This window comes from Megalobrama amblycephala, linkage group LG13 (genome assembly GCF_018812025.1).
Source record: "Megalobrama amblycephala isolate DHTTF-2021 linkage group LG13, ASM1881202v1, whole genome shotgun sequence".
In the NCBI taxonomy this organism is placed as follows: Eukaryota; Metazoa; Chordata; class Actinopteri; order Cypriniformes; family Xenocyprididae; genus Megalobrama; species Megalobrama amblycephala.
The window spans coordinates 35,012,584-35,030,560 of NC_063056.1; the positions used below are offsets into that span (position 1 = coordinate 35,012,584).

The following is a 17,977-nucleotide window of genomic DNA, read 5'->3' on the forward strand; positions in this document are numbered from 1 at the left end:
GAGGTGTACTATTTTAATGCACCTGTTCTCTCTCTCTCTCTTTGGTGTCTCTGCTCTTTTGTCATAAGAGTCTTATGATTCATCATCTCAGTCATACAGCTTTCATCTCTGCTGGCTGCTTCTGCTAATTAAAATATCCTCCCTTTTTCCTCGCTGCTTTTTTTTATTGCCGCTGGTGAAACTTGATTGTGTCAGCTTCTCAAAGTCAGAAAATCAGTCTTTCACGCGAGATTCTTTAAGTATTTTTTATTTTTTCGTGCTTGGTATCTTTCCCCTATAAAGATGTACAGTTAGCTATATCAACAGCGACGCGAAGACTATAAAATAAACAGGAAGTGAAAGACAAAGAGGAGACGTGAAAGACAAATAGGGAGAAAGACACAAAGAGGATCAAGAAGGAAGGAAGAGAATGAAAGAGGAGAGAGAAAAGTGGGTACACAGCTGTTTCTACTGGTAAAACTAAAGCATGGGAAGTATACAATTTATAACATTTACAATTATAATAACAGTAAGAATAATAATAATAATAATAACAATAACAACAATCATAATAGTCCAAATAATATTTAATAAAAACAATTAAGACCTTCGATATCTTTTAAAGACAAACGAAATATATATTTTTGTGAATTTTGATTTTTTTTTTTTTTAAAGATGACGTAACAGTAGTTTGTTCAGTTTTGCACCTCTAAGCTAATAGTCTGTGTTAGTACGATAGCATCGCTTGGTAATGCGCGCAAAAGTAAATGTTTTTTTTTTTCTTAAAAGAGTCATTTAACTTACTTTGTAGACTTTTTCATACAAATAATGACTTTAGAGATATGTTTCATTGTGTAAGTGTTTTCGTGTTGAGCAATCAAAAAAAAAAAAAATCGAAATTTCTGACATGTTCTCTACAAACTCCCTTCCTGTTTTGTTTCTCACCCAAGTCGAACTCCTCGCGGTTCCACGTTCCCAATGACTTTTTGTGATAATTAAGCCCCTTTTTAAAGCATCAGAGCGAGCGGGCCGCTCCAATTCATTCCGCTCATAAAAGAGAACATGTTTAATCCCTTAATTATTAACAAACAATAGTGGAGAGATAAAGGAGGGAGAGGAAGGAGCATTGGAGAGCGGGAAACAGAGAGTCACCGAGAGAGGATCAAAATGAGAGGAACTTTTCTTCACAAGTCAACAGGTTTTGGCCAACGTGAGCAGATAATGGAGTTGCCGGATGAAAAGCGCCGATGAATACTTTATGAGGACGGCTCTGCGCTCTCAGTCATTGGAGGAGTTATTCTCTACCAGCTCAGTCTCTGAGGCCCATACAGTACGCTTTGGCAAATGCAAGGGATTTCAATTTGCTCACACTGGGACATTCAATAGCTCATAAGCCCTTTGCGGCTTCCAGCAGCAATGCAGTCCTGGCTGGTTATGGATCGGCCTATTTTAAATGGACACTTTTCTCTCCTGGACCTACAATTACGGCTAGTTTCCTATTGTACACGCCACTAAAAACCGAAAGAGTGTGTGTGATGGTCTCTTTCAATCATAATAATTATCCTCTCCTCTCGGCTTTCTCCCTCTCCACCCTGCTCCATTAACGTCTCCGTCCTCTCCTTCCCACTCCATCTTCATATGGCACGATTGTGATTCCCTCTGGTTGTCGTTGTGGTGTTGTGTCTGTTTGGGATCAGTGTGTGTTGCGGTGTGCACTCTGCAGCGGTCCAGTGTTTCTGAAGAGCTCCACTAGGGCGGCGCTACAGTAGGTACTCCTTCTTGCCCTGGCTGGCATCATTACCGTTGAGGAACGCCTCCTGAACCTCACCGTGTTCATCCAACCCACTGGCCTCATGAGTCAAATATGAACCTACAGAGAAAGACGCAATTTAATCAAGAATAAGTTTCATACTTCGTTGCAGGAATTAAAAGAAAACATTAAACGCATTAAATCGCTCGCTTGAATCAAGTGCAATTTAATGTATTTCAATTGAAGCAGGACATATTGAAGAGCTTGTGCCTATTTTTGTCTTAAAGGATTAGTTCACTTCTGAATTTAAATTCCCTGGTAATTTACTCACTCCCATGTCATCCAAGCTGTTCATGTCTTTCTTTCTTTAGTTGAAAAGAAATTAAGGTTTTTAAGGAAAATATTCTAGGATTTGTCTCTATATATAGTGGACTTCAACGGCTACCAACGGGTTGAAGGTCCAAATTGCAGTTTCAATGCAGCTTCAAAGGGCTCTAAGCGATCCCAGCCGAGGAATAAGGTCTTATCTAGAGAAACGATCTGTCATTTTTCAATTTTTTATACTTTTTAACCACAAATACCTGTCTTGCACTACCTCTGCACCATGTTGGAAAGGTCTTGTGTGACGTAGGCAGAAGTATCGATCCAGTGTCTACAAAGCGAACGTGCAAAGACTAAGTCAAACAGCCTTTACAAAAAAAAAAAAAAAAAAGGGAAAATAACGATGTCGAACAATTTAAGTTGGAGGAGAAAATGAGATGGAGTTTTTCATTCTACCGCGGTACTTCTGCCTACGTGACCTTTCCAACATGATTACGTAATGCGTGACGCATCACAGAGTTAGTGCAAGACAAGCATTTGTGGTAAAAAATATATAAATTTTTTTTTTTTTTTTTTAGAAAATGACCAATCGTTTCACTAGATAAGACCCTTATTTCTCGTCTGGGATTGTGTAGAGCTCTTGGAAGCTGCACTGAAACGGCAATTTGGACCTTCAACCCGTTGTACCCCACTGAAGTCCACTAAATGGAGAAAAATCCTGGAATGTTTTCCTCAAAAACCGTAATTTCTTTTCGACTGAAGAAAGAAAGACAAACATCTTGGATGATATGGGGGTGAGTAAATTACCGGGGAATTTTAATTGTGAAGTGAACTAATCCTTTAATTATTGTATCTTCCTCTATTGATTTTCATCCAATTTGGGACCAGGGCTATAGTTGAGGTGTTTCATTTAAACAACATAGTCCTGGCACCTCTCCGTATTTTCGTTTTGCTAGATAAGACCTTAATCCTCAGCTGGGATTGTGTAGAGCCCTTTGAAGCTGCATTGAAACAGCAATTTCGACCTTCAACCCATTGGTAGCTGTTGAAGTCCACTATTATGGAGAAAATTCTTGGAATGTTTTCCTCAAAAACCTTAATTTCTTTGGAGTGAAGAAAGACAAACATCTTTGATGACATGGGAGTGAGTAAATTATCAGGACATTTTCATTCTGAAGTGAACTAATCCTTTATTTATTGTATCTTCCTCTACTGATTTTCATCCAATTTGGGACCAGGGCTATAGTTGAGGTGTTTCAGAAACACCTAAACAACCTAGTCCCGGTACCTCTCCATATTTCTGTTTTTTTTTTTTTTTAATGTTTTCTCTATGTATTTTCTTTCATGTGTATATCAGTCAACTTAACTTTATGTCCTTTTCAGGGCTTGACATTAACACCCGCCAACCCGCCAAATGCGGGTAGATTTCAGCTGTGGCGGGTAAGACAGCCACTCCCACTAGCCACTTTGGCGGGTTGAATATAATTTCAGTTTACAGCCAAATGATCGCCGAAGATCGTCGTAGCACAAAATTACAATCCAATCACACAATTCGTTATTTACGTGCAGTTAGTGAAGGAGGGATAGGCAGAATTGCGTGTTAAAATACACGTGCACACGGATGTCTAAATGTCCATCGTGTGGAGTATCTCGCGTGAATACAGTCGGTTATGGCTTAAGTGGACGTAAACAGGTGGGTAATAACTGGATATGCGTCAGTTACGTCCATGCATTCAGCAGCCCAATTAAATAGGCCTACCTGTCTGTCATTAATGTTAATCAAACAACAAAAGATGTTAAATAAATGTAGGCTATATGTAAAATAAACCTACTGTATCTGAAAAAAGATTATTTTTAATGTACTATTGTTTTTGTAATTTGCTTCTTTGTTCTTTTATATAGCCTAACACAAATAACTTATACAATTTCTCATATTAGCCCATGCTCATATTGTCCGCCTCTTGCCCACCTGTACATACCAGCTGATATACAATGTAGTCTTGATTTGGGTGGTCAATCTGCATTTAAAAGTTTGAAAGGGTTTTAAATCTTCTAAATCAAGTAAAATGACTCAAAATAAAGTAATTTAAGCATAACAAAGTCAACTTTAATCATATAAAATGAAATTTACCAACATCAAAATTGTGGCCAGTGAAAATGCTGGGTGGCTAGTAACTTTGGAAAACCACTAGCCACAGTGGCTGGTGAGAAAAAAAGTTAATGTCAAGCCCTGGTCCTTTTATTGCGTCTTCACCTGCCCCGAGTGTCCTCAATCAGTATGTCTCAACTAAACTGGCCCCTGGGGATTGATGCTGTCGTGTTGGATCGCATCTATCTTACATAGATCTAAACCTTCATCACCTGTTTGGAATGACGTTTCTACCAGTTAGAGTTTCTTTTGCAGGGCCAGCAAAAGTCATCTACTGTAATTTGGGGAACTTATACAGATCAACTTTTAATTATTCACAAAACTCATTAGGTATAATCACCTCTGACATTTTACTGCACAGTCAGCGATATGGTACAGTGCAACCATTTTATTCACATCATTATATGACAATGGTTTTGCCTCTGTGGCTCAGGGACAAATAACTGAAATAACTAAGGCAAAAGTGACTCTATGGCACTGGCACGACACCGTTTAATTAAAAAAATCGATCTTATGTACGTGCAGTTTTGCTTTCTTGAAATGCAAGTGTACAGCAGAGGCTGATGGGGTCATTAAAAGCAGTGATGTCGTGGACTGCGCAGGACAAAGACAATGCATCAGAGCTGTAATGTTCCCTTTCCTCTATCCTAAGATTAATCACTTCCATTCTGCCTTTCCAGGCACCCCAAGGTTAGACAGGATCAACCCTAATGCTCTCTGTCTCTGCGCCGATGGGTGAACTAACTGCTTCTGACTTTGATTGGCAGGTGGGCTCGGGTTCCTCCCAGCCCTCTGCCTCCGCCCCAATTTGCGGGTGCCGTGATCTTTATTGGAAACTGTGACACACTGAGATGACCAGAAGTTCTTAAAGAGTTTAGGGACGAGGTAATTAAGTTTTCTTTATAGATGCACCATGATACGGTTGACAAAAAAAGGCAATTAAACACGAGGGCCGTGCCCACAATTCCACGGGCTACATCTTAATATCACAGGTCTGGCACAGTCCTCTGCAGATTATTTTCTTTCTTTCTCTCTTCTTTCATCTGAACATTTTTACACGTTACCTTTCCGTGTGCCCTCAGGAACAACAAAAAACCCTCCTACATCAACTATTCTCTCCTCCTGATTTTTTTACTCATCCATTACATCACCGTATGAGTGGGCGGCATGATCAAAATCTACAGCAGGATAGCCAGTGATATTGGTTTTATACAACAGGTCCATAACCAAAAAGATAATGTCAAGTAACCTACATTTTATATTACATTTTACCAGTTTTGTCATTTTTTTTTTTTTTTTTTTCCCCACCAAAGGGCACATTTTCAATAGAAGTCAAGATTAAATGATATTCAAGAACAAAGTGCCAGTAAAACAGTAAAACTAATATTTTAACTACTATATTAGTTATACACTTAGTTATAATGTTTCTGAAAGAAATCTCTTATGCTCAATAAGGCTGCATTTATTTGATTCAAAATACGGTAAAAGCAGTAATATTGTGATATATTATTACAATGTAAAATAACCGTTTTCTACTTTAATATATTTTAAAATGCAATTTTCCCGTGATGTCAAAGCTGAATTTTCAGGAGCCATTACTCTTCAGCGTCACATGATACTTCAGAAATCATTCTAATATGCCGATTTGCTGCTTAAGAAACAGGATTTATTTGAAATAGAAATCTTTTGTAACATCATAATCATCTTTACTGTCACTTTTGATCATCAATTCAAGGTGTCCTTGCTGAATAAGATATTTATTTAAAAAAAAAAAAAAATCTTACTCCAAAACTTTTCAATGGTAGTGTTTATATCTAACATTATGTAAGTGAATACTCTGAATTCTGATTGAATGAATGTAAAATAGCAGATAATATATGAAACACCTGTTAAAACACAAATTTGATGTTTCGTTGCTCAGAAACTGTCAACAAAAAAACCTATAACGAACACCATGGGATAAATTCATCCTCACATCTCGCTCTGTATTTTCATATTACTCAATGTTTCTTTATGGCCGTCACATGAAAATAACGTAGGGCAGTTCTCCTCACTGATGCGAATCTATTGCAAAATAAACAGTATAGCAAAATCTCTAAAGGGAGACATTTCTACCATTACTTGGTATATTTTACAGCCCAACCTTAAATCACCATCTACAACTGTTCTGTTTCCATTTCCTGTTAATGCTTGCTCTCACTGCACCAGCAAACACTAACAAACTGGATGAGTGTTTTAACCCGGCTGATGTTAATTGGTGCAATGTAACCAGCCTTTATCTTCCCTCACACACTCTCTTTCTCTCTCTAGTGCTTGGATATTTTTTACTTCCTCTCTCTCCTCAGAAGGTGAGGTGCATCATGTCATTGTGTCACCACAGGATAAGTGCGTAGGGAGAGAGGAGGTCACCTTTCTGTCGGACGGAGCACCAGATGGTGACGATGAGCACACAGATGACAGTGAAGACCAGCAGAGCTAGGATGCCCCCGATCACTGCATACGGAACGGCACTGTGGGTTTCCACCACTGCTCCAGGGTCTGAGATAAACACAAAGAGAAGGGTTTTAGCTTTAGCATTTGAACTAAAAACAATTCAAAGTGACTTGTGAAAACAAAGGAAGAGACAGAAATGTGATTAAAGCACCCTGTTATTTTATTGCTTGGCTTTTTTAAGTTAAAAGAGAATGACAGCAGAGGAAAGATGGCATCAGAGTCTGTGTGTGAAGTATACCATAAAGTTTTTCCTAAACTGACAAGATAGTAAACAGTGAGAGGCAGAGAGGCACTCTGAACCATCAACACATGGGCCTGGACTCCTTAAATATTTAACGACCTGTTGACACCACACAGCGGTGGGTAGAAAAGAAAAATAGGATAAAGAGAGCAGAAGAGAGAAAGTGACAAAATGAGAACAATGTCAAGAAAGAGTGAGGAAGAAAAGTATGTTTGCTTGAAGGGCAATAGTCAACACAGATAAGAAGGTAAGTTTCCATGAGTGCCTGATGGATTTTCAAAAATGAAAAATGCTGTCACTGTTCTGCCACCCTCTTTAGTTCCTAACCTGAATGACTTTATTTCAAAACTACAATGATAGTTCTCTAAAAGCTATAAAAAGGAAACACTTTACAACAAGGTCTAATTTTTTAACATTAGAACATAATTTAATTGTTTGTGTTAGTTCACATTGCATGAACTAATGTTAACAGATACAACTTACAAATATATAAGTAGATGTTAACATTTACATTAATACATATACTGCATAAGTATTGTTCATTTTTAGTTCATGTCAATGCACTAATGCAGCAAACTAAAAACCTTTATGTTGCCTACCAAGTGTTACTAAAAAGCCTATAAACTAAAAAAAAAAAAAACAAAAAAAAAAAACCACACAAGCACCAAAAAAGGTATCAATGTGACTCATGTGACTCTCTATATTTCAAGTCTTCTGAAGCCATTTGAATAAAAATGACATTTTAGTCATTATTCACTGATCATATCTCATTAGAGAGCTGTTAGTAAGTTGAACTGTGATTTGAACATATCATTCAATCCAATTTATGAAATAGATTAATAAGTTAATTGAAAAGAATTTGTTCACTGATCCAGTTCTAGAGTTCAACTCACTCAATGATCCGACTGCAGTGGTTATTGAGTTAACAGCTCTCTGGAGAGGAAGATTATTTTTGAATAATTATTTAAAGGGTTAGTTCACCCAAAAATGAAAATTCTGTCATTTATTACTCACCCTCATATTGTTCCACATCCGTAAGACCTCCGTTCATCTTCGGAACACAAATTAAGTTCTTTTTTGATGAAGTCTGAGAGGTTTCTGTCCCTCCATAGAGATCTAACGCAACCACCACTCCAAGGTCCAGAAAGGTAGACATCATTAAAGTACTCCATGTGACTCCAGTGGTTCACCTCAATTTTATGAAGCCACGTGAGTGCTTTGTTTGTGCAAAAAACAATTCACCACTTTATTTACAAAATAATATCATCCAAATTCATGCAACAATGCCAACTCTCACGTGAACACAAATGCATGCGTCGTGAACACTCATGCATGCGCGTTGAGTTGACGCGCAAGTCTGAACACAACAGGCATGCGTCCTCAAGCTCTCGCGAACGCGCGTTGTAGATCAATATTTTTCTAAGTGCTAAATTATGTTTTTTTTGTGTGTGTGCAAACAAAGCACTCACGCCGCTTCATAAAACTGAGGTTACACCACTGGAGTTACATGGGCCACGTACACACTGCAGTTAAATTCGGTTGTCAGTTCACCTTTTGGTGCTTAATCCTGTTCTGTACACACAGTTCAGTAAAATACAGGAGTGAAAACCGCATTTTACAACCGAATTAACTCCCGAAAAATGCAGGTATGACAACCGCATTTACAAAAAATTCTATGCAGTGTGTACGGAACCGAACTGAACAACTAGTTGTTAATGACGTTAACGTGCATCGGAGATGTGTCTCTTTTTTCTGTATGCGCGGTGAATCACAGGGAAAGCACGACTCATTTGTGTTGCCAGATCTTGCTAGAAAAATCAGCGAACAAGAACAAGCCCAAGCCCATAATAAACCAAAATAAATCCAAATGCTTTATGCTAGGGCTGGGTGATATATCGCATGAGATATATATATATAAAGCCGGTTCCCTGATTACCGCGAAATCGCCATCACCTGCTTTCAAATGAAGCGCCATTTAATATACAGAGCCGTAGTTCACTGACAAGCTACGCAATATCGCGTTCATTATCGCAGATGAATCGCCTTCGATAATGAATGCAATATTGCGTAGCTTGTCAGTGATCTACGGCTCTGTCTCTCCATTTGAAAGCAGGTGATGGCGATTTAGTGGTAATCAGGGAACCGGCTTTACTGACAAAATGCGCGTGACAATCGCATGCGATATATCACCCAGCCCTACTTTATGCTAAAAGTAAGACAAAAATTTTGCGATATATGTCTGCTCACTTTAATAACTTCATAAACCCGTTCGCTTTATGAGACAAGCTTAAATAAGCCCAAAAATGCTGATGAGCATTTTTGATAAAATAATGAGTGATCATGGAAAAACAAAGAGCACGCTGTGTGAAACAGGCTGCTGTACAAGCATAAACAAAACACAACACCTCCGTCGACTGTGTTTAGTTAAATTGTTGAAAATAACGAGTGTTTTGTCATTGTAATATATTTTGATCGCAATAACGGATACCAAACACGAAAGATCGCATTTTCGAGAGCGAGTCGTCTTCTGTACACACATGTAACAATAATTTAGGGGATTCACTCCTGCATTTAAATGCAGTTGTGACTTTTGAAACTTACAGTGGCCATGGAGTACTGTAAAGATGTCATTCCTACCTTTCTGGACCTTGAAAGTGGTAGTTACGTTGGATCTCTATGGAGGGACAGAAACCTCTCAGACTTCATCAAAAAGATCTTAATTTGTGTTCTGAAGATGAACGAAGGTCTTACGGATGTCAAACAACACAAGGGTGAGTAATAAATGAAAGAATTTTAATTTTTGGGTGAACTAACCCTTTAAACATCGGTCTGTTTCTCACTCTCAAATCAAATAGTTCACACAAAAATTTTAATTCTGTCATCATTTACTCACCCTCATTTCCAAACCTGTATGACTTCTGTGGAACATAAGATGCTAATAGCCAAACCAGTTTGTTTACCATTGACTTGCGTTGTATCCATATCTTCTTTGTGTTCCGCAGACATGAGGGTGAGTAAATGAATAAATTTTAATTTATGGGTGAACTATCCCTTTAACATATGTGAGGATTCTTTAAAAATTCTTCTTTTGTGTTACAAAGAATAGCATATAGCTTTTGGATTAATTTAAATTCATTTATAGGTAAAGTTTGTAATAATGTTTGGTTTCAAAAACACTGTCTTCCATGGGTAAGCCAAACCGATAACCCCGCCCCCAAAATCACACCATTGGATTAGCTGATGTTGCCGAGTCCCAGTGTTTACACCATGCAACGTCAACTGGCGGCCCGCGGGCCAAATCCGGCCCGCCAGAGATTTCCATCCGGCCCCCAGAATAATACTGAATTCAGGAATAGCCTTGTAAGAGGAAAAAAGTTTAGGGCTGGTCCGAATACCATTTTTTGAGCTTCGAAGCTTCGGTAGTAATGAACATCGACTCTTCGGAGAGAGGGGCTGAACATATTTTTCTCTCTAATAAAGGCAGGAATCTGTGTCTGTATGTCCGTTTGCATTTTTATTATTTCGAGAACCGTTCATCCAATCGACTTCACAAGGCAGTGCAGTGTCGCATTTGGTGCAATATAGATGGACACGCGAGACGCGACACATTCAGAATTAATAAACTTTTAGTAAACTACAGTCAGAACAGCGCGAGCGGGAAGCGGCGCACCTCACGCGGGCAGGGCTTATGCTCCGAGAACGGTCACTGCACTAGTGATATAAAACGCACACACACAGGTCTGTTAAATTAAGCAATACTTTTAAGGTAGTCTAATATTTTTCTGACTAACAAATTGGCACAGTAAGGGTAGATTTAAATAAAGAAAAACGAAATTTAAATAAAGAAAAAACGAAATTTAAATAAAGAAAAAACGAAATTTATATAAACAAAAACGAAATTTAAATAAAGAAAAAACGAAATTTAAATAAAGAAAAATGAAATTTAAATAAAGAAAAACGAAATTAAGTTAAATTAAAAACGAGATTAATTTAGATTGATAATAACGGGTAAAAATGCTAATACATTTTGTTTCTATTATTGTATTTTCCACAGTGTCAAAGCAACAAAACACAAGCTCAGACATGCACTTCGGTCCATACAAACTCCGCTGTTCTGAACACTCCCGTTGCTGGAACACGCGTCGGTTCTATTTCTAGCATGCACGCGTTTTCCGCGTGGCTCGAGCGCGCCTGAGACGCGTGTCTCAGTGTGCAAACTCCAACCTGTTAAATATGGGAGCCGAAATAAAAACGGACACGCCACGCAGCTGAGACGCTCACGCAGCCAGTGTGTCGCCGGCCTTATTCAAGGGGGAATGAGAATCGTTTCGCGGGGGATCCCAGGTGTGCAAAAAATAAAAATAAAAAAATATTCAAATGTCAAATTTTCAAATCGAATACCAACCCACCGAACGAATATTTGAATATTCGGGTCCGTTCCATATTTGTTTATTTTTAAATCTAACGAAAAAAAAAACCCTTATGAAAAGTAGCTTGTGCCATAGCCTGCCTTCAGTCAAGAATGACGATAAACGCGTTCTCTCATTGAACATCTTTTATTGTTTCACGTGCTCATTTTTTCACAAATGTCAAAATTTTCCTTGCCTGGGATTAGCGCACAATTGCGTGACAGTGATGGACAGCTTGACAGCCTCACAAATATGAAGCCTAAAATATCGCTATCTCCCCCTGGTGGCTTGCTGCAGTACAGGTAATATGTAAAAAATAAAATACATTTGGAATTAGAATTAGTATATCAAATAATAACATATTAGGATACAATTCGAATTTTATTTTATATTACGAGTATCTGGCCCTTACAGTGTCTGCAGAGAAAAATTCTGGCCCTTGGACAAATATAGTTGATGACCCCTGGTTTACACTTTTTTGGGGAAAATAAGTCTACAAATGGCTTACTTACAGTTGTCTCTGCATTTAAGCTGGGATAAGAAATAGTATTTAAACATCAAAAAAATTACACACTTCACCTTCACTGCAAATGCTACAGAAACAGTGAGAGATATGAAGAGAGGGAGGTTGCCTTTGAACAGGCTGTCGAGTAACATTTCATTAGGAGTCCATTTCAGAGACGATGAAAAATGAACGTTGCTGCCCGCACTTTTCAAGAAACCAGCCACTCGGCGCTGAGGAAGTGACATTAGAGACCGCAGCCTCTGTCGCTTCCACTTGCAATTGTCGTTCTCTTCCAGTCTGTTCTGGAAAACATATTCTTTATCCCTTCAATTCTTGCTGGATATTGGAGACAGCAAACAATATGATCCGGAAAGAAGAGGAGCAATATAGAAAAAAAGAAATGAGACTGATGAAAAAGGTTTGTGAGAGAGTGTGAAAGAAAAGAAAAGCAAAAAAGTCACAGAATGAATTACCGTGCACTTTGAAGTGCACAAAATGAAAATGCATCTGATATCTTCTTCTGCAGGTCAGTTCAGGTGTGAGGTTTGTGCAGCGTTGCATGATGTTGATGTCTTGCAGTACACTGAAGTCTCTCAGTAGTTCTGTCAGGTGGGATGATCAAGGGCTTTCGTCTGACCTGACCTCACATCCCACAACATCATGAATGACAAGCGATGCTGCTGTAGAGCTGGGCCTCTTTTAAGGGGTCATTGTGCCTTTTTTGCTCTCTTTCTCACTCTCTTTCAGTACATTTCTTCATCTGTTCACAGACTCTTAAATTGTAATGAAAAACATGGCACAGCAGCTAAGTAGATCCTCTGGAGAGCAGCGTTAGTGCTTCAAATGACAAGGGCACTTGGAAAACAATAGGAGTGTGTGCACATGCATCTTGAGGAACATTAATAAACACAAAACATGAACGAGAAGATGAGAAGCTAGGCGATTTAGCAGGAGAAAACATATGGATCAAAGCTGGTTCAAAGGCAAGCATCGGAGTAGAGCCATGAGGGAAGAATTCGCATATGTTAAGGAGGAGAATGAAAAAAAAAAAACTGGAGGAAATAACAGTGCTTGCATGGTAGCAAACAAAGAAAAGTTGAAGTTTTAGGTAAAGTGATAGATAAATTGTGAAATCAAAGACAGAGAGAAAAAAAGATAGAGATTGACAGTAATATGCAATATAAATGGATAAATAAGGTAGCTTCTGTGCCTTTGTCCTGTCTTTGTAGCTTGAAGACACTTACAGACAGAACAGAACAATCACAGAGTAGACTGCAAATATTTGCATGTAAAAAAGACCAACTGCAATTCAGCATGCAAATAATAGTGATGCCATCACAGTCGGTTACATTTAAATCATCCTAAAGGTGCATTCACACCATGTCGGAATTAATGTAATTACAAGATTCCGACACGTAAAAAGCATTCACATCCACGTAGAATTTTCTGAGAGCTTGTACCACCTGACCAACGTCCTGTGGAAACACTCAAAATTGCAGTGACTTTAGCGTTAAAATGTAGTAAAGTAGCTATCTCAAAATATTTCTGTTTATTAATAGGGGTGTAACAATACATCGATATATATCGATACATCGATCTAATGTCTAACGATCCGATGCATCGATGCAATGCGTAAAAAATCGATACCTGTGGGCTATTTATAGAGGCACCTTTGTTTTAACATTCTCCACATTTTCACACAATATCAGTCTATGCATTATCGCCAACGCATGCATTCTCATTTAAACTACCTATAATATGTTGTTGCTTCATTAAAAACCTGCACTATACATTTAAAAGAAATGTCTTTTAATTATGCGTGTGTGTGTGTGTTTGTGTGTGTGTATGTATTCCTTGTTTATCAGTTTTTTGACATTACACATTTTAGCACAGAACTAAAATACTTTCTTGACTGTTGTCATGTCATAAGGTGTCATTAAGTTACTGTGTGAATTTTTATTTGTGGATGTCCCAAACAGGGTTCAGGATGTGAAATTTTGAAATAAATGTTTGTTATATATTTTGGTTGAGTTAATACAAATTTAACTGGTTGTGTAAAATAGGCTCAAAATATCGAAATATTAATCGAATCGAATCGTATCGTAATCGTATCGCAGAACTTTTTGAGGTATCGGAAAATATCGAATCGCTAGCTATGAGAATCGGTATTGTATCGAATCGTGATGAATTGTCCGATTTACACCCCTATTTATTAATTTGAATAATTGACTATCGTAAATGTATTTCAGATAAATCTGAAAATAAATGAAAGACACAATACAGTTTAATGTAGCTAGCACAATAACTAATATTTAATGACCTGCTAAATAATCTAAATGACTGTTACTTGTTTTATTTTAGTTTGGTCTATTGATTGCTCAAATTAAACTATTAAAGAGTTGCCATGGAAACATAAATCTGAGTTTGAGGACGTGAAATTACAGAAATTACAACATGCCGTATTGTTCAATGTCGTACATCAATAAATGAACTGTATTCCATTTTTAAACATACATAAACTTTACAATAACCAAAACAAAACAAATATGGGTTGTCCAAGGCTGTAGAGTTTAACAACATAAATATTATATATATATATATATATATATATATATATATATATATATATATATATATATACATACACTTTTTTTTTTTTAAGCATCCATTCAAAATAGAGGGTGTTTTGGATAAAGTCACAAAAATTACTGAAAAGTTTTGAATCTAATATATCATATCTTGTCAAATCATGCCGCATACTGTCAGATTGGATCTGAAAATCCTGCATTCACAGAGGATCATAACTCCATGCAGCTGCAGTATGATTTTCATTTGGAAATGAATAACTTTTGGTCAGTCTGTCAGAACCAGTGAAAATGCAGCATAAATTATGAAGAAAATTATTTACAAATCAGATAATGGATGCAGAAATTTGTGCAGAAAACAAAGAATGAGGGAAAAAAAATATTACAGTGCTCATCGTGCAAGCAGTGTAATAAAACCGTCACTCATTATTACACATTTGAAGTAGTTAGCCAATCACAACAGATGTTGTTTACATAATTTTAAAATCCACAGTAGAAAAACAGCCTTTTTATTCTAAGGGAAAGAAAGAAATGTTAAAGTAGTCCTCATGTAAACCTAAAGTATGACTGTTTATGCTGCAATAAACTCCCATTAAAAGTGCACTTCAGGGGAAAAAAAATTGAAGCGAAGTGAATGATGAGTATAGGAGGAGAGGTAAGGTGAGGTGATGGAAGAAGGGTTACCTTTGTATTCCTTTGTTAAGCTGGAGGATGGAAGGATGGGGTGAGCGATGGCAGGATGAGAGTTGGGAGGGACAGACACTACAAGGGAATGGCATTACAACAAGGTTATTAACAAACTACTGCAGCTACATACAAGCACACGCAGGAGAAAGCATGCAAAATGAGGCATATCAGTGTGTATGTGAGTGTGTGAGCAAGAGATAAATAATGTTGTTCATGAATTGCACCCCTCCGCCAGGGTCAAGGGTCTCTTTGCGGATAACATCTCCAGCCAGCAGGGTGCAGCAGCTTCCTGTTCCACCCTTTCATCCCTCACCGCTGCAAAATACTGCAGTTACCGTGCACCCCGGGCTCAGCACTCTCTCTCACTGTAATCTTCAATCCCTCCATCCCAAAGATCATCAATCTTACTGCTCTGCACACCATCCTCCACACCTCTAATACAGGCACTAGCCTCATCGCTCTTTCTCGACCCATCTCATTCCTGTTGCTGGCTCGCACCTACTCTCTTTCTCTCTGCATATGGGTCTAGTCCTTTTTATACAACAAAGAGCAGCAACACAGTTTTTGGTTGCGTATGTGTGTGGCCTTCAATACTCACAGGGATTAACAGCATGGTACCAGACTGATCAATAACCAGACACAGATCAATATCCCGAGACCACCCTGACTCTTCAGGAAGAGGAGGGCAGCTAATCATTTCTCTCATTCCTCTCCTCTCAAAACCTCTTATCTTCCTCTGTGGCAAAACATCTCACATTTTAAAACATTTCAGATACTTAAAGGGACAGTTTACCCAAAAATGATTCTTTAAGGCACAATTAAAGGGCTAGTTCGCCCAAAAATGAAAATTCTGTCATTAATTACTCAGCCTCATGTCGTTTCACACCCGTAAGACCTTCGTTCATCTTTGAAACAGTGAGGCCTGCATTGCCAGCAAGACAATTAACACTTTCAGGTGCCCAGAAAGATACTAAAAACGTATTTAAAACAGTTCATGTGACTACAGTGGTTCAACCTTAATGTTATGAAGCGACGAGAATACTTTTTTGTGCCAAAATAACAAAATAACGACTTTAATCAACAATATCTAGTGATGGCCGATCTCAAAAAACTTGTTCATGAAGCTTCGAAGCTTTGCAAATCTTTTGTTTCGAATCAGTGGTTCGGAGCGTGTATCAAACTGCCAAAGTCACGCCCCCAAGAAACACTTATCACATAACGAAGCCTCGATTGCTGAAATCACATGACTTTGGCAGTCGTGCTCCGAACCACTGATTTGAAACAAAAGATTTGGAAGGCTTCGAAGCTTCATGAAGCAGTGTTTTGAGATCAGCCATCACTAGATATTAGGGGTGTAACGGTACACGTATTCGTACTGAACCGTTTCGGACAGATTGATAGGACTAAAGCAGTACACAACGAATACAGCGTTGTAGCCTAAACAATAATCGCAATAAGCTGTCCGTTTTGTTACTTTCGATAAGAAACGACGTGTCATCCTTCAAATTCTGTCCACGAAATTGAAACAGAAAATGCCGTTTTGGAGCTCTTTAATGTGGCGTGATAGATCTCTGTATAGGCGCCTCAGTTCAACCGGCAGCGCAGAGCGCAAGTCAATGCGATCATCTCTTCCTCTTTAATAACGTTACTAGTTACAGAATAAACATGAATGAATGCCTGAAGGCATGTTGAAAGATACAGTACAACTTACTTAAATGGCATATCTCGTGTAATCGATCAGTGTTTCAATGGCGGAAAGATATTACAATAAAACAGTTTGTAAACAAAATGTCATGTTGCACTTACCTCAGAAAAGCCATTCAGTGTCCACAGCTTGTTAGTTCCCCAGAGAAATTAACTCTTTCACTTAATATATGCACTGTATCAGCCTATATATTTTTAATTAACTTGTTAGTGATGTCTTGATTATTTCATGTATGTTTAAATAAATATGTTGTGAAAATGACAGCCACTGTGTATAAATGATTATATTTCAACAACGAATTGGAGTAAAACTGTTAAAAATTGGAGTAAAAAATGTTGAAGCCAATGCAAAAACTGTCATATGTGCAGCGTACAGGTTTGCATACAATTTGTTATTTGAGGGTTGATTATTATATCTAAAAATAGCGATTGAACTTAGGCTAATAGTTTGGGCTCAGTTGTTAACCTTTACTATTATAGTATCCCAACATTGTTTAGCATTAGCAGAGATATTTTTTTATCCTTAAGAAACTTAGTTATAATTTAATTGAATACATTTAAAGAAAGAGACATAATTTGTTCAGTAAACTACTGTTTAATAAAAAAAGAAGCAATTTTATGTTTAGTTTTCTCCCCACCTGCCGTACCGAATCCGTACCGAACCGTGACTTCAAAACCGAGGTACGTACCGAACCATGACTTTTGTGTACCGTTACATCCCTACTAGATATTGTTGCATAAAGTCGTTATTTTGTTTTTTTAGCGCACAAAAGGTATTTTTGTCGCTTTATAACATTAAGGTTGAACCACTGTAGTCACATGAACTGTTTTAAATAAGTCTTTAGTAGCTTTCTGGGCATTGAAAGTGTTAATTGTCTTGCTGGCAATACAGGCCTCTCTGAGCCATCAGATTTTACGAAAATGGGTGAAATAACCCTTTAAAAGATCCAAAATCCACTGATCAAACAAATGATTCATTCACAAATCAAAAACTGCTACTTTTCTCATGACCACACCAAAAAAAAAAAATGAAAGGTGAAAAAAAGTGTGAATGGTGAGTTTTTCAAACAAACATTTTGCATATACTGCTTTCAAAAGACAAATCATGTGGATCGCTTTTATGGTGCTTTTGCATCCTTTTTAGTCTTGAAAGC

The 17,977-nt window shown here is 37.8% G+C and overlaps 1 protein-coding gene across 4 annotated transcripts in view; it reads right to left on the reverse strand.

Annotated features, from left to right (window-relative positions):
- Positions 1 to 231: 231 nt before the first annotated feature.
- The window catches only part of cadm4 (cell adhesion molecule 4), a 155,598-nt gene continuing 137,852 nt past the window's right edge, over positions 232 to 17,977 (reverse strand). For 3 of the 4 annotated variants that reach the window (XM_048154218.1, XM_048154219.1, XM_048154217.1), the window contains exons 7-9: positions 15,117 to 15,194; positions 6,609 to 6,737; positions 232 to 1,849 (exon numbers count right to left, since the gene is read on the reverse strand). In XM_048154218.1, coding sequence (XP_048010175.1) covers positions 1,740 to 1,849; positions 6,609 to 6,737; positions 15,117 to 15,194 — 317 coding nt within the window. In that variant the 3' untranslated portion in view covers positions 232 to 1,739. The remainder of the gene's footprint in view (positions 1,850 to 6,608; positions 6,738 to 15,116; positions 15,195 to 17,977) is intronic. The other variant, XM_048154220.1, reaches the window with a different exon arrangement.